This window comes from Pan paniscus, chromosome 7, assembly GCF_029289425.2.
Source record: "Pan paniscus chromosome 7, NHGRI_mPanPan1-v2.0_pri, whole genome shotgun sequence".
NCBI classification, from domain to species: Eukaryota; Metazoa; Chordata; class Mammalia; order Primates; family Hominidae; genus Pan; species Pan paniscus.
The window spans coordinates 86460986-86486400 of NC_073256.2; the positions used below are offsets into that span (position 1 = coordinate 86460986).

The window sequence follows — 25415 nt, forward strand, 5'->3', positions numbered from 1 at the left end:
GATCAGGGGCATAGTGGGGGTAGGTGTTGACCCCAAGGTGAGAGGAGTGGAACCACTTTGCAACTGTCTGATCATACTCACACAGGGAAGGCTGGGCTTCCAAGGCTTGCATGTTAAAGGCGTTAGTATTGTCATTTATAGTTTTAGTACAGCATTTAAGGGAATAGTATACTATAAGGTAAATGATGACTCTAGGATAAGGAGTGCAGTTCCCAGTTTTAAAAGTAAAAATCTGAGAGCATTAGTTTGGGAACTTGTAGCCCACAAAGAATTTAGGATTTTGTCCAAACTGCAGAAAAAAACTCAAGAACAGCTAACAACAGGTGTACTATAGTTTTTTCTTTTGAAGCATAATTTTTCTCTCTCCAGTCCCCATTTTTATTAAAAACAAATCATGATAGAACTAATTTGTTTACAAAATGAACTTTAGTCTTATTGTAATTGGCCTAATTATTGCATACAGTGCAGCAAGATTATTTTTCACATAGGCTTTTTAAAATTGGCTTTGGTGAACTCTGTTCCATAAGGAATCTCGGATAAGATATTTTAAAGCCGAGCGCAGCTGTGGGCTTGTACCTCAAATACCTATGAGTTGGGAAAATTCCTCTCCTCTTGAGGTCCCAGAATAACTCGGGGCTCCTAGGCCTATTAGAAAGTGACATTCTTTACTTACCACAGATCAGGAACCTTGTACAGGGACTGTGTGGACAGAGTATGAGGCCAGATTTCCCAAGGGGCTGTTATTGGCTCTATAAGTCAACCTCGATTATTTAAAGAAAGTATGCCATTCCAGTCAAAGCCTTGGTAAAATAACCAGTTTCTCCAATTGTGTCCTGTTACAAAAGAAAACAGATTCTTATGGCACTTATGCAAATAACTATACTGCCGTAAGTTGAGAATACTCACAAATAGTTTCCAAGGTAGAGAGACAAATATGCTCCAAATTTTGTTCATAGGAATGTATTTTACTAAATTGTTAAAAGCTATAAATATCTCAAAAGAAAAGTTTTCTTGGCTCTGGAAAACAAAAAGGATCAGCAATGTTTTATGCAAAAAAGTCAGAAAAAGATTACTTTAGTCTTCTAATAGTTCAGTTAACTCCTGTTCTGCTTGATATTCATGAACATTTCAACTCTCTGCGGGAGTCTTGGAAGTTTTTTCTCTTTATTCTAATGTCATAAATTCCAAAGTTATAAGAAATTTGCATTCAAGAGCACCTGTCAAAGTTTTGTAGCTGATTAGGAAACCACCATTTAAAGAGGATCAAAATAAGGCAACAATTGCCTATGGATGACAAAAAATCTTAGGGCAGCCATAGTTAAAGACACAATTGACAAGAAAATCTGTTACCTCTGTGGTACACAATTATTTAACATAATTATAATTATTAATGACATCATATACTAAGTCATATCAGAATTATCGGAGTGTCACATAATTTTGGAGCATGTACCTATAACACATTTACACAAATACAGCCCAAAGAAAGCCAAACACCATTTTAAATTTGATAGTGCTTCCTGTATGATTTTTATACCAGATAAGCCAACACATCATTTTTGGACTTCAGGGGACCTAATGTCTAAAGGTTTAATTAGGTCAGAAAGTGACATACTTTATAATTTGATTTTGGAAAGTTTGTCAGATATCAAAGGCTTAAAACACTGGAAATCACAAAATAGGATCACAGTTTATTTACTTATCCGAGGTGGTAACTCGAAAAAAATATATTTTTTAAGGCAAAATCCTTTACTCTGAAGAGTTTTAGTTTTCCAAACAAGACCCAATGGAGATAGCATGAGGCCAACTGATACCTTGTCCTTCCTCCCCCTTTTTCCCTGCCATTTACCCAAAGGGGCAAAAAAAACCCTTTCATTATCTTTTAATATTACATAAAAATCTTTTTCAAATGAGAAAACCAAATTTCATATTTTCATTAGTGTATCTTCAATGTTAAAGCTAGTTTTTAAAATAAAATATTATAAATCTATGTAGTTTAAATTAGTTTGACCATAAGGTAATATTTTTATAAACCTTTTTAGAGCCCTTTACAGTTTTCTCCATAGAGCTCTTTTTTTCTAAAGAAAAATTCTTTTAAATTTCTTATTACCAGACTCTAGCCAGAACAGCCAATAATTCTGGCTTTTGAATTCTACCACAGGTAATTTTCCACATGAAATTAATAATTTTTAACTAAGGTTATAACTTAACCATGGATGCATAAAGTGTTTTAAAGAGATGGTAAGCATTTTTTTTAAAAATAAGATTTATAATCTCCCCAAGGGTAGTTCAGAGAAAGGAAAATTCAAGACAGGAACTCAGAAGCGATTGTTGAGGGGAAGAAAACCTTAATCTGTGGCAAAGTTACACAAATAATAAACCAGAGAGAAATTATTCCGGAAGCCAAGAATTGAATCTGGACTACCATTGTCAAAAGACAAAGCCTTAGCTACTGAGCTACACAGCATTGAGCAGTTTCTATTGCTCTTCCCAGAAGTCTAAAGCAGCCAATTTCAAGCTTGCAGAGGCTCTTAACTGCTCAAGATAATTTTAGGGCTATGATATGAACCGTAAAATTACTGTCCTCTGGATGGCAGAAACCAAGGGAAAGTATCCCCACATGGTCACAAGGTTAAGCTCTTAAGGACACAACACAAGATAGAGAAATTTCATCCAGTATTGGTGTCAGGGTCCCACAGCAAAGTTTGTAACTGACCAGCCTGCTGGGCTGGCTTGAAAAGCAGCCTTATAGGGACCCTAAACCATCATTGTATCCTGTGATACCTATTACAGAATGACACAGAAAGACAAATTCTTAGCACAAAGCACACCAGATTTGCTACAGCCTGAGTAGCTTCACAAATCCTTTTTTCTATCAATCAGACTCATGCAGAGGAGACAAATAGTGATGTCTACCATTTACATACACACACAGAGAAAGACAGAGAGAGAAAGAGACCAGAAACTTGGCTGGTAAGAATTTCATTGCTTTTTTTTTTTGCTGGCATACCAGGTTTCCAGGTTCCTTTTCTCTGCAGCTTCCAGAAGAATGGAGCAACTTTTGATGACCCTGCTTGATGTGCCATAGTTGTGGGGTTCAAGCCACTTTACAAAAGCCACTTTTTCTGTTTTATGGAACCATAGACAAAAGATTCTCAATTTTTCAAGATGTTGCCTAATGGGCTGCATGGGGAACTGAATTAACATTTTCCGTCTAGCAAAATACACGTAACAAAACAGACACCAGTCACCTCATTCAGCACCCAATATCAACCTGGCAAAGCTCAAATTTTCTCCTCTTGGTCCCCTGTTGTCTTTGATCTCCTCCAGGTGGGGAAGGATGACCTCTGAATGGTAATTCACAATCGGTGATCTCTGGGCAAGGTGAAGAGTGGATAGTCACCCTGAGACAGGTCTGTTGAGCATTCTTTCGGGCTCATGGAATGTAATCAGACAAGGAAAGTTCTCTGAGTTAGGACTGTGGGACTTCCATCGACAATTCCTTCTGAGATCCCCTCCACATATACGAACATACACTAAGACAAGATGGACAGAAGGCCTTCCAAATCAGATTCCTAATCAAGAACTCCAAGAGTATCTCTTCTAAACTATCCTCCTATTCTTAGTCTGAGAAATCTCCCTGAAATCTTCCTGATTAAGGAGAAGTCTCCTGAACTAAGACTTCCTACTAGTTAGGGAGAGCCAACCACGACTCCCAGTAGCTGAACCGAGACAGACACCCCACAGTGGGGCTATAGACAAACCAAGACCCCCGAAGGAGCTGAACTGAGATAGACACCCCGTGGTGGAGCTACAAACAGAGACCCCACAATGGGGCTGTGGACAGACACACCATCATGGGGCTACCGAACCATTTGGGAGAAAGAAGGAGGCATTGGCAACGCCTAGGATACTAACCAAACCAGACACCTTGTAATAGAGTTACAGCTACAGACACTCTGCCATGGAGCTACAGATACCCTGTGAGGGGGCTACAGTTACGGGATGTCTCACCAGGACTATTTCCGTATTACAATTAAATCCATGCACATTGGGTGGGCAGCACCCTGCCAAGAGTAGCAGAGTCAACCCCCAGTCCAAGAGAACTAGGCAGCCACTTGGGCTGGCCTCTGGATCCATTGCCAGAGTGGGGCTACTGAACCATGGGCTGGTAGTCACAAGGGCATTCCTGGACGAGCCCCCAGATTTGTAACCACCCAGTGGGTTCACCTTGCCGCTGCATGGACAGAATCAATTTATCATGATGGGAATTACAATAGAGAAAGAGTAATTTATGCAGAGCCTTCTGTGCAGGAGACTGGAGTTTTTTTTATTACTGAAATCAGTCTCCAGTAGAGTTTGACTAATGAGGTACAGTGGTGTATGCTAAAACCAAGAGAGCATGCAAATGTATTTATAAAGGTCTTGTCCTCATTATCTTCATCAATAGATAAATTTTTGTAAGTCTGCCTTTCAATCATATTATATAGAAAGTGGTAGGCCAGGTGCAGTGGCTCACGCCTGTAATCCTAGCCCTTTGGGAGGCTGAGCTGGGTGGATCAATTGAGGTCAGGAGTTTGAGACCAGCCTGGCCAACATGGTGAAACTCCATCTGTACTAAAAATACAGAAATTCGCTTGATGTGGTGGCGTGGGCCTGTAGCCCAGCTACTCAGGAGGCTGAGGCAGGTGAATTGCTTGAACCCGGGAGGTGGAGGTCAACATTGCACCACTGCACTCCAGTCATGGTGACAGAGTGAGACTCCATCTCAAAAAGAAGGAAAGAAAGAAAGAGAGTGGTAATTAACTTACTTTTCTGTTATTTGCTGAGAAAAAATGGGGTATAGATATCAATCCTACAGAAAGTTGTAAGTTTTAGAACATACTCATTCACTTGTTTCAATATCTTCAGGATATGGGAAGTTGGGCTTGTTTAATATCTCATATTAAATTTTCTGTTTAACCCTCTTTCTCTCTCTCTACCCCTCCTCCTCTCCTTCCCTTATCCCTGCTTGAAGCTATTATCTCTTAGTGAATTGTGTGTATGCCTAAAATCACAGTCAAAACATCTAGAAAAACTAGGATTATAACTGTAGTCTCTTAACTCACAGAGTATGCTTTTTTCAGTATATCAGTTGCTCAATAAAATTTGTCCCATGAATTTTTAAAAAATCATAATAAAGCAGTCTAATATAGTGGATAAATCTATCCACTTTGGAATCAGGTTCAAATCTCAGTTCTGCAACTTACTAGCTTTGCAACTTGGGTCAAGCAGTGTATCTCTCCAAGCCTCAGTTCCCTCATACATAATAATATGACATATTAATATCTACTTCAAAAGATTAGATGAGAAGAGTAAAGTATGTGACGTGTTTGTGGGTGTGTGTATATAGATATAGCATGTATGGGATATAGTAATTTAATATTTCTATTATTCCTATAACAATATATTTTTTATTTTTTTGTTTTATAGATGCGGCCATCATGGTCTCTTGCTGTGCTATTTCTTGGTCAACTGTTGATTATCAAGTAGCTTTAAGAAAATCCTTGCCTGACAAAAAGCTTCTTAATGCATTATGTCCCAAAATCACATATCTCTTTTACAAGTTGTTTACATTATTATCGTGGATGCTGAGTGTTGTACTTCTACTATTCTTAAATGTTAAGATTGCTTTATTTCTGTTGTTATTTCTTTGGTTGTTAGGTATAATATGGGCATTTAAAAACAACACCCAGTTTTGTACTTGTATAAGTATGGAATTCTTATATAGGATTGTTGTTGGATTCATTCTTATCTTTACATTTTTTAATATTAAGGGACAGAATACCAAGTGTCCAATGTCTTGTTATTATATTGTTAGGGTACTGGGCACTTTGGGGATATTGACTGTATTCTGGGTTTGCCCCCTCAATATTTTTAATCCAGACTATTTTATACCTATCAGTATAACTATAGTTCTTACTCTTCTTCTTGGAATTCTTTTTCTTATTGTTTATTATGGGAGTTTTCACCCAAACAGAAGTGCAGAAACAAAATGTGATGAAATTGATGGAAAACCAGTTCTAAGAGAATGTAGAATGAGATATTTCCTAATGGAATAAGCTATTCATTTATGATATATATTTTCTTATATTTTGTTTCATTGGTTAGTAAAGAAAATGTGTGTTATGTGGGTGTGTTGTCTCTTATTTTTGCCACCTTTAATTTGAAATTAGTTCAGTGAAATAGGAGATACATAGTAGTATTTTATTTTTAAAATTAATTTCTCATTTGGTTTTGAAGATCTTGAGTACTCAGATATCTTTCTACTGCCTGGTAGAGCTGCCATCTTGAGCCGGAAATATAAGAAATGGTCTGGTTTTCATAATGAGAAGGCTGGAATTGAGCTTCCCTCCCATTTTCCTTGTTCCCGAACTAATACTACTGTACCTGTTATGGAGGACTGCAAAGGGAAGAGAAAAGCAGAACACTTTATTATTTTTTCCTTTATTGTCTTCAGTGCATATATTTGCAGTTGGGGACAGGTTGAGTAGAGGAAAAGGGAAAGAAGGGAAAGAAGAAAACAAATTTTTAGCATCTGCTGTGCTTTCATCCATGAAATCTCCAATTCAGTAAGTACAAAAGAGAATTGGTGTGCATTTGAGAGGTCTGACATTTCATTATTTACTTATTTCCTAGCTTTTCTGAATTAATGCACTCTTAACATATAATTATATTAATCCTATTTGTGCTAGAATAATTGTATCTAAATCATATTTCTAAATTATTTTTATTTTTAAAAAATTATGGTAAAAACATATAAAATTTACCATCTTAATCACTTTGAGTATACAGTTCACCAGTGTTAACTGTATTCACCTTGTGCAACAGATCTCAAGGACTTTTTCATCTTGTAAAACTAAGATTCTCTATTTATTGAACAAATCCCCATTTCCTCCTTCCCCAAGTCTCTCGCAACCGAAATTATAATTTTTTGTTTCTATGAGTTTGAATACTTTAGATACCTTGTTGCCATGTTGTTGAATGTGCCCCCCAGATTTCATGTGTTTGAAACTTAATCTCCAAATTTGTATGTTGATGGCATTTGGAAGTGGTGGGGACTTTGTTTATTTTTTTATTTTTAATTTTTAAATTTTATTTTATTATTATTATACTTTAAGTTTTAGGGTACATGTGCACAATGTGCAGGTTAGTTACATATGTATACATGTGCCATGCTGGTGTGCTGCACCCATTAACTTGTCATTTATCATTAGGTATATCTCCTAAAGCTATCCCTCCCTGCTCCCCCCACCCCACAACAGTCCCCAGAGTGTGATGATCCCCTTCCTGTGTCCATGTGTTCTCATTGTTCAGTTCCCACCTATGAGTGAGAATATGCAGTGTTTGGTTTTTTGTTCTTGCGATAGTTTACTGAGAATGATGATTTCCAGCTTCATCCATGTCCCTACAAAGGACATGAACTCATCATTTTTTATGGCTGCATAGTATTCCATGGTGTATATGTGCCACATTTTCTTAATCCAGTCTATGATTGTTGGACATTTGGGTTGGTTCCAAGTCTTTGCTATTGTGAATAGTGCTGCAATAAACATACATGTGCATGTGTCTTTATAGCAGCATGATTTATAATCGTTTGGGTATATACCCAGTAATGGGATGGCTGGGTCAAATGGTATTTCTAGTTCTAGATCCCTGAGGAATCGCCACACTGACTTCCACAATGGTTGAACTAGTTTACAAACCCAGCAACAGTGTAAAAGTGTTCCTATTTCTCCACATCCTCTCCAGCACCTGTTGTTTCCTGACTTTTTAATGATCACCATTCTAACTGGTGTGAGATGGTATCTCATTGTGGCTTTGATTTGCATTTCTCTGATGGCCAGTGATGGTGAGCATTTTTTCATGTGTTTTTTGGCTGCATAAATGTCTTCTTTTGAGAAGTGTCTGTTCATGTCCTTCGCCCACTTTTCGATGGGATTGTTTGTTTTTTTCTTGTAAATTTGTTTGAGTTCATTGTAGATTCTGGATATTAGCCCTTTGTCAGATGAGTAGGTTGCGAACATTTTCTCCCATTTTGTAGGTTGCCTGTTCACTCTGATGGTAATTTCTTTTGCTGTGCAGAAGTTCTTTATTTTAATTAGATCCCATTTGTCAATTTTGGCTTTTGTTGCCATTGCTTTTGGTGTTTTAGACATGAAGTCCTTGCCCATGCCTATGTCCTGAATGGTAATGCCTAGGTTTTCTTCTAGGGTTTTTATGGTTTTAGGTCTAACGTTTAAGTCTTTAATCCATCTTGAATTAACTTTTGTATAAGGTGTAAGGAAGGGATCCAGTTTCAGCTTTCTACGTATGGCTAGCCAGTTTTCCCAGCACCATTTATTAAATAGGGAATCCTTTCCCCATTGCTTGTTTTTGTCAGGTTTGTCAAAGATCAGATAGTTGTAGATATGCGGCGTTATTTCTGAGGGCTCTGTTCTGTTCCATTGATCTATATCTCTGTTTTGGTACCAGTACCATGCTGTTTTGGTTACTGTAGCCTTGTAGTATAGTTTGAAGTCAGGTAGCGTGATGCCTCCAGCTTTGTTCTGTTGGCTTAGGATTGACTTGGCGATGCGGGCTGTTTTTTGGTTCCATATGAACTTTAAAGTAGTTTTTTCCAATTCTGTGAAGAAAGTCATTGGTAGCTTGATGGGGATGGCATTGAATCTATAAATTACCTTGGGCAGTATGGCCATTTTCACGATATTGATTCTTCCTATCCATGAGCATGGAATGTTCTTCCATTTGTTTGTATCCTCTTTTATTTCATTGAGCAGTGGTTTGTAGTTGTCCTTGAAGAGGTCCTTCACATCCCTTGTAAGTTGGATTCCTAAGTATTTTATTCTCTTTGAAGCAATTGTGAATGGGAGTTCACTCATGATTTGGCTCTCTGTTTGTCTGTTATTCGTGTATAAGAATGCTTGTGATTTTTGTACACTGATTTTGTGTCCTGAGACTTTGCCGAAGTTGCTTATCAGCTTAAGGAGATTTTGGGCTGAGACAATGGGGTTTTCTAGATATACAATCATGTCATCTGCAAACAGGGACAATTTGACTTCCTCTTTTCCTAATTGAATACCCTTTATTTCCTTCTCTTGCCTAATTGCCCTGGCCAGAACTTCCAACACTATGTTGAATAGGAGTGGTGAGAGAGGGCATCCTTGTCTTGTGCCAGTTTTCAAAGGGAATGCTTCCAGTTTTTGCCCATTCAGTATGATATTGGCTGTGGGGTTGTCATAGATAGCTCTTATTATTTTGAGATACGTCCCATCAATACCTAATTTATTGAGAGTTTTTAGCATGAAGAGTTGTTGAATTTTGTCAAAGGCCTTTTCTGCATCTATTGAGATAATCATGTGGTTTTTGTCTTTGGTTCTGTTTATATGCTGGATTACATTTCTTGATTTGCGTATATTGAACCAGCCTTGCATCCCAGGGATGAAGCCCACTTGATCATGGTGGATAAGCTTTTTGATGTGCTGCTGGATTCAGTTTGCCAGTATTTTATTGAGGATTTTTGCATCAATGTTCCTCAAGGATATTGGTCTAAAATTCTCTTTTTTGGTTGTGTCTCTGCCAGGCTTTGGTAACCGGATGATGCTGGCCTCCTAAAATGAGTTAGGGAGGATTCCCTCTTTTTCTATTGATTGGAATAGTTTCAGAAGGAATGGTACCAGTTCCTCCTTGTACCTCTGGTAGAATTCGGCTGTGAATCCATCTGGTCCTGGACTCTTTTTGGTTGGTAAGCTATTGATTATTGCCACAATTTCAGATCCTGTTATTGGTCTATTCAGAGATTCAACTTCTTCCTGGGTTAGTGTTGGGAGGGTGTATGTGTCGAGGAATTTATCCATTTCTTCTAGATTTTGTAGTTTATTTGCATAGAGGTGTTTGTAGTATTCTCTGATGGTAGTTTGTATTTCTGTGGGATCAGTGGTGATGTCCCCTTTATCATTTTTTATTGTGTCTATTTGATTCTTCTCTCTTTTCTTCTTTATTAGTCTTGCTAGCGGTCTATCAATTTTGTTGATCCTTTCAAAAAACCAGCTCCTGGATTCATTAATTTTTTGAAGGGTTTTTTGTGTCTCTATTTCCTTCAGTTCTGCTCTGATTTTAGTTATTTCTTGCCTTCTGCTAGCTTTTGAATGTGTTTGCCCTTGCTTTTCTAGTTCTTTTAATTGTGATGTTAGGGTGTCAATTTTGGATCTTTCCTGCTTTCTCTTGTGGGCATTTAGTGCTATAAATTTCCCTCTATACACTGCCTTGAATGTGTCCCAGAGATTCTGGTATGTTTTGTCTTTGTTCTCGTTGGTTTCAAAGAACATCTTTATTTCTGCCTTTATTTCGTTATGTACCCAGTAGTCATTCAGGAGCAGGTTGTTCAGTTTCCATGTAGTTGAGTGGTTTTGAGTGAGTTTCTTAATCCTGAGTTCTAGTTTGATTGCACTGTGGTCTGAGAGACAGTTTGTCATAATTTCTGATCTTTTACATTTGCTGAGGAGAGCTTTACTTCCAAGTATGTGGTCAATTTTGGAATAGGTGTGGTGTGGTACTGAAAAAAATGTATATTCTGTTGATTTGGGGTGGAGAGTTCTGTAGGTGTCTATTAGGTCCGCTTGGTGCAGGGGTGAGTGCAATTCCTGGGTATCCTTGTTAACTTTCTGTCTCGTTGATCTGTCTAATGTTGACAATGAGGTGTTAAAGTCTCCCATTATTATTGTGTGGGAATCTAAGTCTCTTTGTAGGTCACTCAGGACTTGCTTTATGAATCTGGGTGCTCCTGTATTGGGTGCATATATATTTAGGACAGTGAGCTCTTCTTGTTGAATGGATCCCTTTACCATTATGTAATGACCTTCTTTGTCTCTTTTGATGTTTGTTGGTTTAAAGTCTGTTTTATCAGAGACTACGATTGCAACACCTACCTTTTTTGTTTTCCATTTGCTTGGTAGATCTTCCTCCATCCTTTTATTTTGAGCCTATGTGTGTCTCTGCACATGAGATGGGTTTCCTGAATACAGCACACTGATGGGTCTTGACTCTTTATCCAATTTGCCAGTCTGTGTCTTTTAACTGGAGCATTTAGTCCATTTACATTTAAAGTTAATATTGTTATGTTCGAATTTGATCCTGTCATTATGATGTTAGCTGGTTATTTTGCTCATTAGTTGATGCAGTTTCTTCCTAGCCTCGATGGTCTTTACAATTTGGCATGATTTTGCAGTGGCTGGTACCGGTTGTTCCTTTCCATGTTTAGTGCTTCCTTCAGGAGCTCTTTTAGGGCAAGCTTGGTGTGACAAAATCTCTCAGCATTTGCTTGTCTGTAAAGGATTTTATTTCTCCTTCACTTATGAAGCTTAGTTTGTCTGGATATGAAATTCTGGGTTGAAAATTCTTTTCTTTAAGAATGTTGAATATTGGCCCCCACTTTCTTCTGGCTTGTAGAGTTTCTGCCGAGAGATCCGCTGTTGGTCTGATAGGCTTCCCTTTGTGGGTAACCCAACCTTTCTCTCTGGCTGCCCTTAACATTTTTTCCTTCATTTCAACTTTGGTGAATCTGACAATTATGTGTCTTGGAGTTGCTCTTCTCGAGGATTATCTTTGTGGCGTTCTCTGTATTTCCTGAATGTGAATGTTGGCCTGCCTTGCTAGATTGGGGAAGTTCTCCTGGATAATATCCTGCAGAGTGTTTTCCAACTTGGTTCCATTCTCCCCGTCACTTTCAGGTACACCAATCAGATGTAGATTTGGTGTTTTCACATAGTCCCATATTTCTTGGAGGCTTTGTTCGTTTCTTTTTATTCTTTTTTCTCTAAACTTCCCTTCTCGCTTCATTTCATTCATTTCATCTTCCATCACTGATACCCTTTCTTCCAGTTGATCGCATCAGCTCCTGAGTCTTCTGCATTCTTCACGTAGTTCTCGAGCCTTGGCTTTCAGCTCCATCAGCTCCTTTAAGCACTTCTCTGTATTGGTTATTCTAGTTATACATTTGTCTAAATTTTTTTCAAAGTTTTTAACTTCTTTGCCTTTGGTTTGAATTTCCTCCTGTAGCTCGGAGTAGTTTGATCATCTGAAGCCTTCTTCTCTCAACTCGTCAAAGTCATTCTCTATCCAACTTTGTTCCATTGCTGGTGAGGAACTGTGTTCCTTTGGAGGAGGAGAGGTGCTCTGCTTTTTAGAGTTTCCAGTTTTTCTGCTCTGTTTTTTCCCCATCTTTGTGGTTTTATCTACTTTTGGTCTTTGATGATGGTGATGTACAGGTGGGTTTTTGGTGTGGATGTCCTTTCTGTTTGTTAGTTTTCCTTCTAACAGACAGGACCCTCAGCTGCAGGTCTGTTGGAGTTTGCTAGAGGTCCACCGCAGACCCTGTTTGCCTGTGTTCTAGCAGCGGTGGCTGCAGAACAGTGGATTTTCGTGAACCACTAACGCTGCTGTCTGATCGTTCCTCTGGAAGTTTTGTCTCAGAGGAGTACCTGGCCGTGTGAGGTGTCAGTCTGCCCCTACTGGGGGTTGCCTCCCAGTTAGGCTGCTCGGGGGTCAGGGGTCAGGGACCCACTTGAAGAGGCAGTCTGCCCGTTCTGAGATCTCCAACTGCGTGCTGGGAGAACCACTGCTCTCTTCAAAAGCTGTCAGACAGGGACATTGAAGTCTGCAGAGGTTACTGCTGTCTTTTTGTTTGTGTGTGCCCTGCCCCCAGAGGTGGAGCCTACAGAGGCAGGCAGGCCTCCTTGAGCTGTGGTGGGTTCCACCCAGTTCGAGCATCCAGGCTGGTTTGTTTACTTAAGCAAGCCTGGGCAATGGTGGGCGTCGGTGGTGCGGACTTTGGGCAGTATTTAAGATTAGTTTAGATAAGGTTATCAGGGTGGGTTCTCCATGATGGGACTGGTGGTTTTACGAGAAGAGGAAGAGGGACCTGAGCTAGCACACTCTTGCTGTCACTATTTGATGACCTCTGCCATGTTATGATAGAGCAAAGAGGCCCTCATCAGATGCCAGTGCTATGCTCTTGGCCTTCCCAGGCTCTAAAACCATGAGTGAAGTAAACTTTTCTTTATAAATTACCCAGTCCCTGGTATTCAGCAGAAAACAGACTGAGACACATGTAAGTATATTCATATTGTATTTGTCTTTTGTTACTGGCTTAGTTCGTTGAGCATAATGTCTTTAAGCTTCATATTTTAGCATGTGAGAAGATTTACTTCTTTTTTTAAGACTGAATAGTATTCCATTGTATATGTATGCCACATTTTCTTTATCCATTCATTCATTGGTGAATGGATTGATGAATGGATATTTGGGTTGCTTCCACCTCTTGGCTATTCTGAATAGTGCAACACTGAACATGGGTTTACAAATACTTCTTTGAGATTCTGCTTTCAGTTCTTTTGGATATATACTCAGAAGTGGGATTACTTGATCACGTGGTGATTCTGTTTTGAATCCTATTCAGAAGTAGGATTTCTTGATCATATGGTGGTTGTTCTGAGGAACCTTCATACTGTTTCCATAATGGCTGCACTATTTTACAATCCCACCAACATTGCATAAATGCCCCAGTTTCTCTATATCCTCACCAACATGTGTTGTATTCTGTTTTTTTTTTTTCTTTTGATAATGGTCACCTTAATGAATATGAGATGATATTTCTTTGTAGTTTTGATTTGGATTTCTTTAATGATTAGTGATGTTAATCATCTTTTTATGTGCTTTTTGGCCATTCATATATCTTCTTTGGAGAACTGTCTATATTTGATTAAGGGTTAATATCCAGAGTATATATATAACTTCTGTAACTGAACAACAACAAAAAAGCCTAAATAACCAGATTAAAACTGGGCAAAAGCTCAGTAATATGTCCCCTATGCTACTCTTTGAGAAAGTTAAGCAGTGTGAACCATTTACTTTTGTAGGAGGTAGGAAATCTTCGGTTTACCTTGGGCACATGATTCTTGTATAATTACATAGCTCCCTGTTTCTGCATGTTTGGTGTATATGTTTGCATGTATGTTTGTGGGGTGAAGGTGAGAAAAGAAGTTAAGCTGCTTGGCAGCGCTTGATTCAGAATCTTTGAGCAATAAAGGGTCTAAAGACTTTGAATCATAAAGTGAAAGTGTTCTTCGTTATTTTCTGAAGATTTAAATGTCTATGTGTTATTATTTCTCTTCAGCCTAGATAATTTATTATAGTTTTTTTCTATAGGTTAGGTTTGTTAGTGATGATTTCTTTTTTTATTTTTTTAAATCTGAACATATCTTTATTTATCTTTCATTCTTGCAGGATATTTTTGTTGGATATAGAGTTCTGAGTTGACAGGTTTTTTCCTTCCTTTAAGTGTTTTAAAGACATCACTCCACTATAGTCTGGTCTCCATTGTTTCTGATAAAAAGTTAGTGATCATTTACATCATTATTCCCCTGTGTGTAATTTGTTGTTTTTCTCTAGCTATTCTTGAGATTTTTACCTTTAGCTGTTGGTTTGCAGTTGTATGACTACTGTGTTCATGTGTATAGTATTTTTTTTCTAGTTTTTTCTTTGTATTTCTCCTACATAGGATTCTCCAAGTTTTTTGAACCTGTAAATTTTTGTCTTCTATTATATTTAGGAAGTTTCTGGCCATTATTATTCTCATGCTTTTTCTGCTTCTTTATCTTCTTGGACTCCACTTCCAAATGTGTTAGACCTATTGATATTCTCCCACATATTCCTGAGGCTCTGTTCATTTTTTTCCAATTTGTTTCTCTGTTCTTTAGATTGGAGTTTTCTTCAGGTTGACATTTCCCGCATCTTCAATCTACTGTTAAGTTCATATAATGAATTTTTAACATTTTTCAGATACTGCATTTTTATGTTCTTGAAATTTCCTTGGGTTCTTTTTATGGTTTCTATTTCTTTGCTAAAATTTTATGTATTTTTATATATCATAAGCATATTTTTCTTTATATCCTTGATCATATTTAAAATAGCTGCTTTAAAATCTGTCCACTAATTCCAATACCTGGGTCATTTTGGGATTGGTCTCCATTCGTTGCCTTTTCTCTTGAGTATGTGTTACATTTTCACGTTTGCTCATATGGCTACTAATTTTGAATTGTGTCCTGGATGGTATGAATGATACATTTTAGATCCTCTTGATTATTTTTGTTCTTCAGAGAAACATTTTTTTTTCTTTTCAGCAGGCAGTAACTTGAACTTTAAACTCTGAACTCTAAACAATCTTTATTTAACCTTCAGTGAGCTGCATAGAGTCTTCCCCTTATATGCATAGTTCAAGGTCAGCCTAAAATTGGGCAGAATTAATATATGAAGTGAGACTTCCTTTCTGTTGGTTCTATTTTTCTCCTAGATTTTCCACCTCATTTTTCAGCAGTTGTGATCACCACATACTCTGTTCTCTGGGCCTTAAAACCACTAAAACTGTAGGTTTTTAAATTTGGATTTTGTGTAGTTGGTACGCTGAGTGGGGTCTGCTCTCACTCAGTGCCATTCCTTCTTCCAGATGTTGACCTCTCTCCAGTGTCTGCTTGCTTTTTTTTGCTGTCAAGTGCTTTGAGGTAATTATCAGTGTTTTGTCCAGAGTTCATAGTGGTTATTTGTGAGACGATTTGTGCAGTAAGAGATATACCCACCTTCTTATTAATCTATAACATTTTCAGTAATCTTTCTGTAATGTTTGCCAGTCTTTCTGCCAGCACTTTGGGAGGCTGAGGCAGGTGGATTACCTGACGTCAGGAGTTCAAGACCACTCTGGTCAACATGGTGAAACCCCATCTCTACTAAAAATACAAAAATTAGCTAGGTGTGGTAGCAGACGCCTCTAATCCCAGCTACTTGGGAGGCTGAGGAAGGAGAATCACTCGAACTGGGGTGGCAGAAGCTGCAGCGAGCCGAGATCATGCCATTGCACTGCAGCCTGGGTGACAGAGCGAGACTTCGCCTCAAAACAAAAATCTTTCTCTAATATTTACTTAGACAAGATGTGTAAAGCTTTTTAAGTTTAACATTTAGTTCTCTCTCATCCCTACTTATGACCCTGATAAAAACTGCAATATAGATATTATTATCATCACTACCCTTTAACTGGGAGAACCAAGGTTCATAGAGTTTAAGTAATTTGCCAAAGTCCACACAGATCAAATCTCAGGCTTTTTCACCTCAAATCCAGTTCATTTTTTGTGAAACCATGCTATCTTTATCTGATGAATAGGTTACCTACAGCTATGCTAAGTTATGCATCATTTAAAAATTATTATTTTTGTGATAGAGTCTTGCTCTGTCACCCAGGCTGGAGTGCAGTGGTGCGATCGTGGCTCACCACAACCTCCACCTCCTGGGTTCGCGTGATTCTTGTGCCTCAGCCACTCAGGTAGCTGGGACTACAGGTGTGCACCACCACACCTGGCTAATTTTTGTATTTTTGGTAGAGATTGGGTTTTGCCATGTTGGCCAGGCTGGTCTTAAACTCTTGGCCTCAAGTGATCTACCTGCCTCGGCCTCCCAAAGTGCTGGGATTACAGGCATGAGTTACCATGCCAGCCTGAATGATTTATTTGCCTATGATATAGTTTTTTAAAAAGTCTAGCCTAAATGTTTTTCAGCTTTAGCTCAAGGTAGAGCTGGACTTGTGTCACTGTTAGCTTGAATAATCCAATTAACAATATATGTAATGGGAAAAAGGGTAGGAAATAATATATTATACATCTACTAAGGAGCTTGAATGCTAAGTGTCCCACACAAACATAGATTAAGTATTCATTCCATCCAACAAACATTTTCTTATTGGTTTTATAGCCAAGAAATAAATGGGAAGATCCTGGTCAGATGTTTTGGCTAAATAGTAAGCTTTTAAAATGAACTTTTAATATAGAATGAACTTAATTAATTTTATCCTCATGTTCTATATGGTTCAGTCATGGCTTTATAAGACTTTTAAATTTCCGCAACTAAATTTTGGGCTTTTTCTAGATTATTATGTGTATATAAAAGGCTTTTTGAAATTTAAAAAAGAAAAATAATTTTGAGCAATACTTTCATAAAAGAACACTCATATGCACCTATATACATTCACATCTTCAAATGTGAATACTCTCCTCATAGACTAGTGGTTCTCAACCTTTAGTGTGCATCAGAATCTCCTGGAGTGCTTATTGAAACACATTGCTGGCCCCTATCCCGAGTTTCTTTTTAGTAGGCATTAGGTAGGGCTTGAAATTTGCGTGTTTAAAAAAGTTCCCGGATGTTGCTGATGCTGCTGTTCTCCCCTCCCTTCTTTGAGAATCCCCGTTGACTTTTGAAGGCTATCAGTTAATAACTAGTTTCAAAACAGCCACTAGAGGGCAATGGAACCACAGAGAAATTGGACGTGCTGCCTAATTTGTTCCCTGGTTTATGGGATCAACTATGTATTGCTACAAGCCAGGAGAACACCAAAGCCAAGCATTAATTTCTTGCACAATATCTTGATGCTCATTTCCAATTGTTAATCTTGTCCTTGTGATTGTGGGGGTCAGAGATATATAATGCATCTCTAACTCTGGCTGATGCCCCACTTAATGATTAAAATAAATTCAAAGTTGGACTTTTCTAGGTGAGCATTTGCACATATCCATGTCTTTGGGGTTAACATGAACCATTTGTGGTTTCCCAAAGAGGCTATATTTTGATATTAGATCTAGTTTGTTACAGAGATGATTATGTAGTTAAATGGTATCCTTCATTTTAAGATTTGTGCCTTTTATTTTGTGAAAGTGGGACTTAAGTACTTTTTAAAAATGTTAAACAGTATATAATAAATATATAATTATATGTTATATACAGTAAAATAAACAGCATATAGTATATAATTATATTCCATAAAGAATATGATTATACATTCATATCTTCAAATATGAATACTATGCTTCTCATAGACTAGTGGTTCTCATCCTTTAGTATGCATCAGAATCACCTGAAGTGCTTATTGAAACAGAATAAAGAATATAGAATATAAAGAATATAATTATATATAATATAAAATATAATTATATACAAAACAAAGTAAATATATTGTATATATATGATATATAGAAATATATAATGTATAAAATATATAAAATATAATTATATATTATAATTATATTCATGGAATATAAAGATCACAGAGTATAGGGAATTTGCAGTTTCTTTCTTTTAGATATATTGCTTTGATGGTAGGAAAGGACTAGAGGAAAATGAAAAGATGTAGTTTGCAGGACTGTTGTATTTTCTTTTTGCCTAGACTGGTACAGAACTTGAAAATTTCTTTGCTGCTGTTGCTGCACTTTAAAAATTCTGTCTTGATAGTGCTATGGTTTGAATGTTTGTCTTCTCCAAAACTCATGCTTAAACTTAATCCCCAATATGGCAGTATTGAGAGGTGGGGCCTTTTTTTTTTTTTCAGATTCAGGAGTATATGTGCAGATTTGTTACATTGGTATATTATGTGATGCTGAGGTTTTAGCGTCTATTGATCCCATTGTCCAAGTAGTAAACATAGTACATGATGGGTAAATTTTCAACCCTTGCCCTCCTCCCTGTCTTCTCCCTTTTGGAATCCCCAGTGTTTATTGTTCCCATCTCTGTGTCCATGTATACCCATTGTTTAGCTCCCACTTATAAGTGAGAACATGTGGTTTTCTGTTTCTGTGTTAATTCACTTACGATAATGGCCTCCAGCTATCCATGGTTCTGCAGAGGACATTATTTTGTTCTTATTTACGGCTGTGTAGTATTCTGTGGTGTATATTTACCACATTTTCTTTATTCAGTCCACCACTGATAAACACCTGGGTTGATGCCATGTCTTTGTTATTGTGAATAGTGCTGAGATAAACATGAGTGCGGGTGACTTTTTGGTAGAATGGTTTATTTTCCTTTGGATATATACCCAGTAATGGTATTGCTGGGTTGAATGGTAATTCTGCTTTTAGTTCTTTGAGAAATCTCCAAACTGCTTTCCACAGGGGATTGGGTCATGAATGCATTGCCTCATAAATGAATTTATCCATTCATAGATTAGTGGATTAATAGGTTAATACATTAATGGGTTATAATGGGAGTGGTACTGGTGGCTTTTTAAGAAGTAGAAGAGAGACCTGAGCTAGCATATTCAGCCCCCTTGCTATGGGATGCCCTGTGTGGCCTTGAGACACTGCAGAGAGTTCCCACCAGCAAGAAGGGCCTCACCAGATGTGGTCCCTTGACCTTGGACTTCCCAGCCTCCTGAACTGTAAGAAACACATTTGTTTCTTTATAAATTATCCAGTTTCAGGTATTCTGTTATAATCAACAGAAAACAGATTAAGATAGATAGGTAGAGTCTTAGATACCTTTCTGAGTAGCCTTAATTCTTGGCTTGAGGCAACAATTACTTTTAATTGCAATGTAGAAATTTTTATTTAAAGTCCAAAGACTGGAGTTTGATTCCTAGACTTGACATTATTTTTTGGATGACATTGATGAGTCATTTAAGACCCAGTTTCTGCATATGTAAAATAAGAATTACATATTTAATAATAATAATGTCTTCATGGACTATTGTGAAAAATCAGTGAGATACTATATGTGATGGTGTTTTGTAGACTGTGACTATCCCTGAAATTTTCTGTTTTTGATATTCTTTCACCAAGATAGTATTTTTTGAACTTGATTTTGATGTTGTTATTATATCTTTGTAAAATTACTTCCACATGTACGAGATAGCAACAATCATATAAAAAAATTTAGAGTTATATTAATGACAGGGGCGGCCCATCTGGAATGGCCACTGTGAAGAAGTGGGTTGCAGTGGGGGAGGTGTGGCTGGGGCTGCCCTGTTCTGCAGAGCCAGCAGGAGCAGGTGGGAGCCCTGCCCCCTACTGAGTCAGTGGGAGACCTGTGCTCCTGGGTGCAGCTGTAGCTGCCCAGCTGCAGCTCTAGACCTGGGCATCCCTGCACTCGCAGGGGCCCAGGAAGCCCCCTTCCCCCCACAGGCTTGGAAGTGTCGGCTCCTGCTTTCTAGTCTCTCCCCGCTCCTGGCACCTTCTCTGGTGTGGAGCAAAGTTGTAGCCAAGCCTGGGTGCTATTGTGACCTGGCTGGGTGTGTGTGCATTCAGAGAGGCACTAACATGCCAGCCCCCTGCAACCTTGGCTCCCTCTAGACTTTGGGTACTGACAAGCGTGGGAGGGAGGCTGGTGGGGGCTGAGGGTGGCTCTGTGCAGGTCTGCAGGTGCCCCTTGGCATGAGGAGCCTGGGTGCTGTGGACGGCATGTTGATGGTGGCAGGAGGCAGACAGGTTCCTGGTGGAAAAGGGCAGGTTCCCAGTGAAGCCCCACCTTCTAGCCAGGGACAGCCTGAAGCCTGGAGGCCAGGCTGTCAGTTCTGGGTAGAATCCACTGCCCAGATGAGAATTTATGGTGCTTTTTCCAGGCTTGCCCATGGCTGCCCATGGACCAATCAGCATGCACTTCCTCCCTTCTGAGCCCAGAAAAACCCCAGACTTAGCCAGACTCACACAGACATTGGGACTACAAGCTCTGGGGAGGAGCTACCTACTTCATGTATCCTCAACTCTTCAGGATGACCTGCCTGCATAAAGGAGCTACCCACCATAGGTCTCCTCTCTGCTGAGAGCTGGACACTTACCTGGACAACCTGCCTGTGGAAAGGAGCTACCCACCATGGGTCTCCTCTCTGCTGAGAGATGGACATTCATCGGGATGACCTGCCTACAGAAAGTAGCTACCCAAAGGAGTGACCCACTTCAGGTCTCCTGAGAGTTGTTCTGTCGCTCAATGAAGATCTTCTCTGCATTGCTCACCCTCCAGTTGTTTGTGTACCTCACTCTTCCTGGATGTGGGACAAGAACTTGGGGCCTGCTGAATGGTGGGCTGAAAGAGCTGTAATACAAACGGGGCTGAAACATGCTCCATGCCTGCCACATTGTGGGTGACGAGAAGGAGAGAAGAGCTGCGGCCCTTCTGGGAGTCTAGACCTCAGGGCTCCCCAAGCCAGGGCTGTGAACATACTGTAACACCCTCTTTGGAGTTCTGTGGTTACCTGTGCCTCCAAGCTTTCAGGTGCCAGCAAATTCCCTTTGTCTAGATGTTGCTGCCTGCAGCAGAAGCTACTTGTGGTACATTTGGTCCAGCCACAGCCTCACATGGAGCCGGCATCTGTGCCAGTGCCTGGAGCTGCTCCCCTGCCTCACCTGGCACGCCTGGCTGTGCACAGTGGCTGGACCCATGCTTGCTCACTCACACACCTCTCACCACTCTGTGCCTGGCTCACCCTTGGCAGGCATGGGATCCAGGCCAGTAGTGCGAGTTGAGCGCAGCCTGCCAGGCCGTTTGGGTGGAACGAACCCAGCAGGTGCAAGCAAACCCCAAGCAGAGGCATGGCTGGCCACAGAGGTTTCTGGCTGGTGACAGACCAGCCACCCTAGGGTATCACTGTGACTATAAGACAAATAGGTTTAATCCTTTTGCTTATAACATCTTAGTTTTTCATTAGACTGTTGCGTGTTGTGTTTATTCCTGATATTTAGAAAATATAATCTACTGAGACTGTTAAATACAAGTAGTGATTAGATCAGGAATAAGGCTTAAATTGCAAATTATTTTCTGGGATTTGGAAGTATGTATAAATGCGTGTGTGTGTGTGGTGTGTGTATGCATGAATGCACTTATGTGCATGGTAGGATTTCATCAAATATTTATTGATAAATATTATTTCTCTTATTTTTTTCTGTACTATAGAGCCCCTTTAGTTATTGTTGCTTTAAAGTTAAACAATGGTTTTATTTATAGTTTTGTTTTGTGTCTGGCAGTGTGTCTTGCTAACTAGAAATATGAGGTTATATAGATTAGGGATTGCATTTCTATGTTGCTCTGTGAACTTTGCATAGAATTTCTAGGGGTTTCTATTAGCAGCAGAATACTGTTACTTTTTCTGAGCTCCTAGAGAAGTGAATGGAGTATATATTTTTTTTCCCTAGGAAAATCATCTGATTCCACTTTGGGAGCAATAAATCAATCCATCAGCATGTGCTTTGGAGGGCTGTCTATGTATTCAGTAATGTTCTGGGATAAGTCTTAATAAATATCTGTTAAATAACTGATTGTTTACCACTCCAGAGGAGTGATTTAGGTTTTCTTGGTATCTGTAGATGTACATCTTTTTTAAAAATTGCAGGTAAAATAACTTTTTTTCATTCTCCAAGGATATGAAGATTGCCACTGGAGTCTGCTCTTCCTTTTAGAAAACAGCTTTCTTGATATATAATTCATACAATTCAACTGTTTAAAGTATAAAATTCAATGGTTTTTAGCCTAGTCATTAAAATAGACTAAAACCATTAAACTTTTCTAATCTTTAACTATCACCACAATTAACTTTAGAATATTTTCATCACCTACAAAAATAAACTGTTACTTTTATCTTTTCTGTGATGGTTAATTTTATGTGTCAATTTGGCTGGGCCATGATGCCCAGGTAAGTGGTCAAAAATGTTGTACTGGATATTTCTGTGTAGATGTTTTTGGATGAGATTAATATTTAAACGAATGGACTTGGAGCAAAACATACTGCTCTCCGTAGTGTGGTTGGGCCTCATCTACTCAGTTGAACATGTGAATAGAGCAGATGACTTGTCTACCTCAAGGAAGAGAGAATTCTGGCCTTCAGACTTGAACTGCAGTATTGGCTCATGCTATGTATAGCTTGCTGGCCCACCCTGCTGATTTTGGGCTTGCCAGCCTCCATAATTGTGATAGTTATTATTATTTTTGAGATGGAATCTCACTCTGTCACCCAGGCTGGAGTGCAGTGGCGCAATTCGGCTCACTGCAGCCTCCGCCTCCTGGGGGTTTAAGGGATTCTCCTGCCTCAGCCTCCCAAGTAGCTGGGATTACAGGCACCTGCTACCATGGCTGGCCAATTTTTGTATTTTTAGTAGAGATGGGGTTTCACCATGTTGGCCAGGCTGTCTTGAACTGACCTCAAGTGATCTACCCGACTCAGCCTCCCAAATTTCTGGGATTACAGGTGTGAGCCACCATGCCCGGCCTGTGATAGTTAATTTTAGGTGTCAACTTGACTGGGTAAAGGGATACCCAGATATCTGGTAAAGCATTATTTCTGAGTGTGGTTGTGAGGCTACTTCTTGAAGAGATTGACGTTTGAATCAGTGGACTAAGTAAGGAAGATGTACCCTCACCCAATATGGGTAGGTACCATACGATCATTTGAGGGCCTGGATGGAACAAAAAGGCAGAGGAAAGGTGATTTGCCATTTCTTCTGGAGCTGAGACATCTATCTCCTCCTGCCCTTGGACATCAGAACTTCAAGTTCTCTGGACTTTGGACTCTTGAGAGTTGTAACAAAACCTCCACACCTGCTCTGTCACCCCATATTCTGAGGTCTTTGGGCTTGAAGTAAAAGTTATACCATCAGTTTCCCTTGTTCTCACACCTTTGAACTTGGACTGAGCCATGCCACCAGCTTCCTTGGTTTTCCAGTTTGCAGACATAATATTGTGGGACTTCTCAGCTTCCATAATCACATGAACCAATTCCCATAATAAAGCCCGTCTCATGTATCTCTCTTTATATCCTATTGGTTCTGTTTCTTTGGAGAACCCTGACTAATACATTTGTGTAAGCCAATTCCTTGAAGCAAATCTATGTATTCATCCAATTGATTTTTTTGTCTTTGGAGACATGATTCATACAACTCTCACTCCTCCACCCCATTTTCCCTCTCACTGATTCTGGTCCTAAGCAACCACAATCTGCCTTCTGTTTATAGATTTCCCTATGCTGGACTTTCATATGAATGGAATCATATAGGATGTGGTCTTTTGTGACTGGCTTCTTTAAAACACAACATTTAAAAATTTTGATGAAGTCTGTTTTAATCTGTTTTCTGTTGTTATACCTGAATACCCGAGTCTTGGTAATTTGTAAAGGAAAGAGGTTTATTTATCTTACGATTTTAGAGGCGGGGTGGTTCAAGATTGAGTGGCCACATCTGGTTGGCTTCTGGTGAGGGCCTCATGATGCATCATAACATGGCAGATAAGTGGAAGGGGAAGTAGGCATGTGCAGAGACCAAACACGAGAGGCAGCCTCACTTTACAGTCCACTCTCATGATAACTAATTGAGTCCTGTGAGAGTGAGAATCTACCCCTAAAAGGCATTAATCCCCTTTAATGACCTAATCACCTCTTAAAGGCAGAAGCTCCCAACATTGCTACAATGAGGACCATGCGTCCACATGAGTTTTGGTGGGGACAAACCATAGCAAAGTCCAATTTATCAGTTTTTTTCTTGTGCTGCTCAAGATTTTGGTTTCATCCAACGAGAACAAAGACATAACATACCAGAATCTCTGGGACACATTTAAAGCAGTGTGTAGAGGGAAATTTATAGCACTAAATGCCCACAAGAGAAAGCAGGAAAGATCCAAAATTGACACCCTAACATCACAATTAAAAGAACTAGAAAAGCAAGAGCAAACACATTCAAAAGCTAGCAGAAGGCAAGAAATAACTAAAATCAGAGCAGAATTGAAGGAAATAGAGACACAAAAAACCCTTCAAAAAATTAATGAATCCAGGAGCTGGTTTTTTGAAAGGATCAACAAAATTGATAGACCGCCAGCAAGACTAATAAAGAAGAAAAGAGAGAAGAATCAAATAGATGAAATAAGAAACGATAAAGGGGACATCACCACCGATCCCACAGAAATACAAACTACCATCAGAGAATACTACAAACACCTCTACGCAAATAAACTAGAAAATCTAGAAGAAATGGATAAATTCCTGGACACATACACCCTCCCAACACTAACCCAGGAAGAAGTTGAATCTCTGAATAGACCAATAACAGGATCTGAAATTGTGGCAATAATCAATAGCTTACCAACCAAAAAGAGTCCGGGACCAGATGGATTCACAGCTGAATTCTACCAGAGGTACAAGGAGGAAGTGGTACCATTCCTTCTGAAACTATTCCAATCAATAGAAAAAGAGGGAATCCTCCCTAACTCATTTTAGGAGGCCAGCATCATCCAGATACCAAAGCCTGGCAGAGACACAACCAAAAAAGAGAATTTTAGACCAATATCCTTGATGAACATTGATGCAAAAATCCTCAATAAAATACTGGCAAACCGAATCTAGCAGCACATCAAAAAGCTTATCCACCATGATCAAGTGGACTTCATCCCTGGGATGCAAGGCTGGTTCAATATACGCAAATCAAGAAATGTAATCCAGCATATAAACAGAACCAAAGACAAAAACCACATGATTATCTCAATAGATGCAGAAAAGGCCTTTGACAAAATTCAACAACTCTTCATGCTAAAAA

General features: G+C 39.1%; 1 protein-coding gene across 4 annotated transcripts in view; it reads left to right on the top strand.

Annotated features, from left to right (window-relative positions):
• XKR9 (XK related 9) overlaps positions 1-25415 on the top strand; it is a 551550-nt gene that overhangs the window by 58029 nt on the left and 468106 nt on the right. For 3 of the 4 annotated variants that reach the window (XM_034966226.2, XM_034966227.2, XM_008956698.4), the window contains exon 4: positions 5473-6168. The exons of the other annotated variant lie outside the window; for it this stretch is intronic. In XM_034966226.2, the coding sequence (XP_034822117.1) occupies positions 5473-6101 (629 nt within the window). In that variant the 3' untranslated portion in view covers positions 6102-6168. Of the gene's footprint in view, positions 1-5472; positions 6169-25415 lie in introns of those variants that run through there. 4 annotated transcript variants of the gene reach the window in all.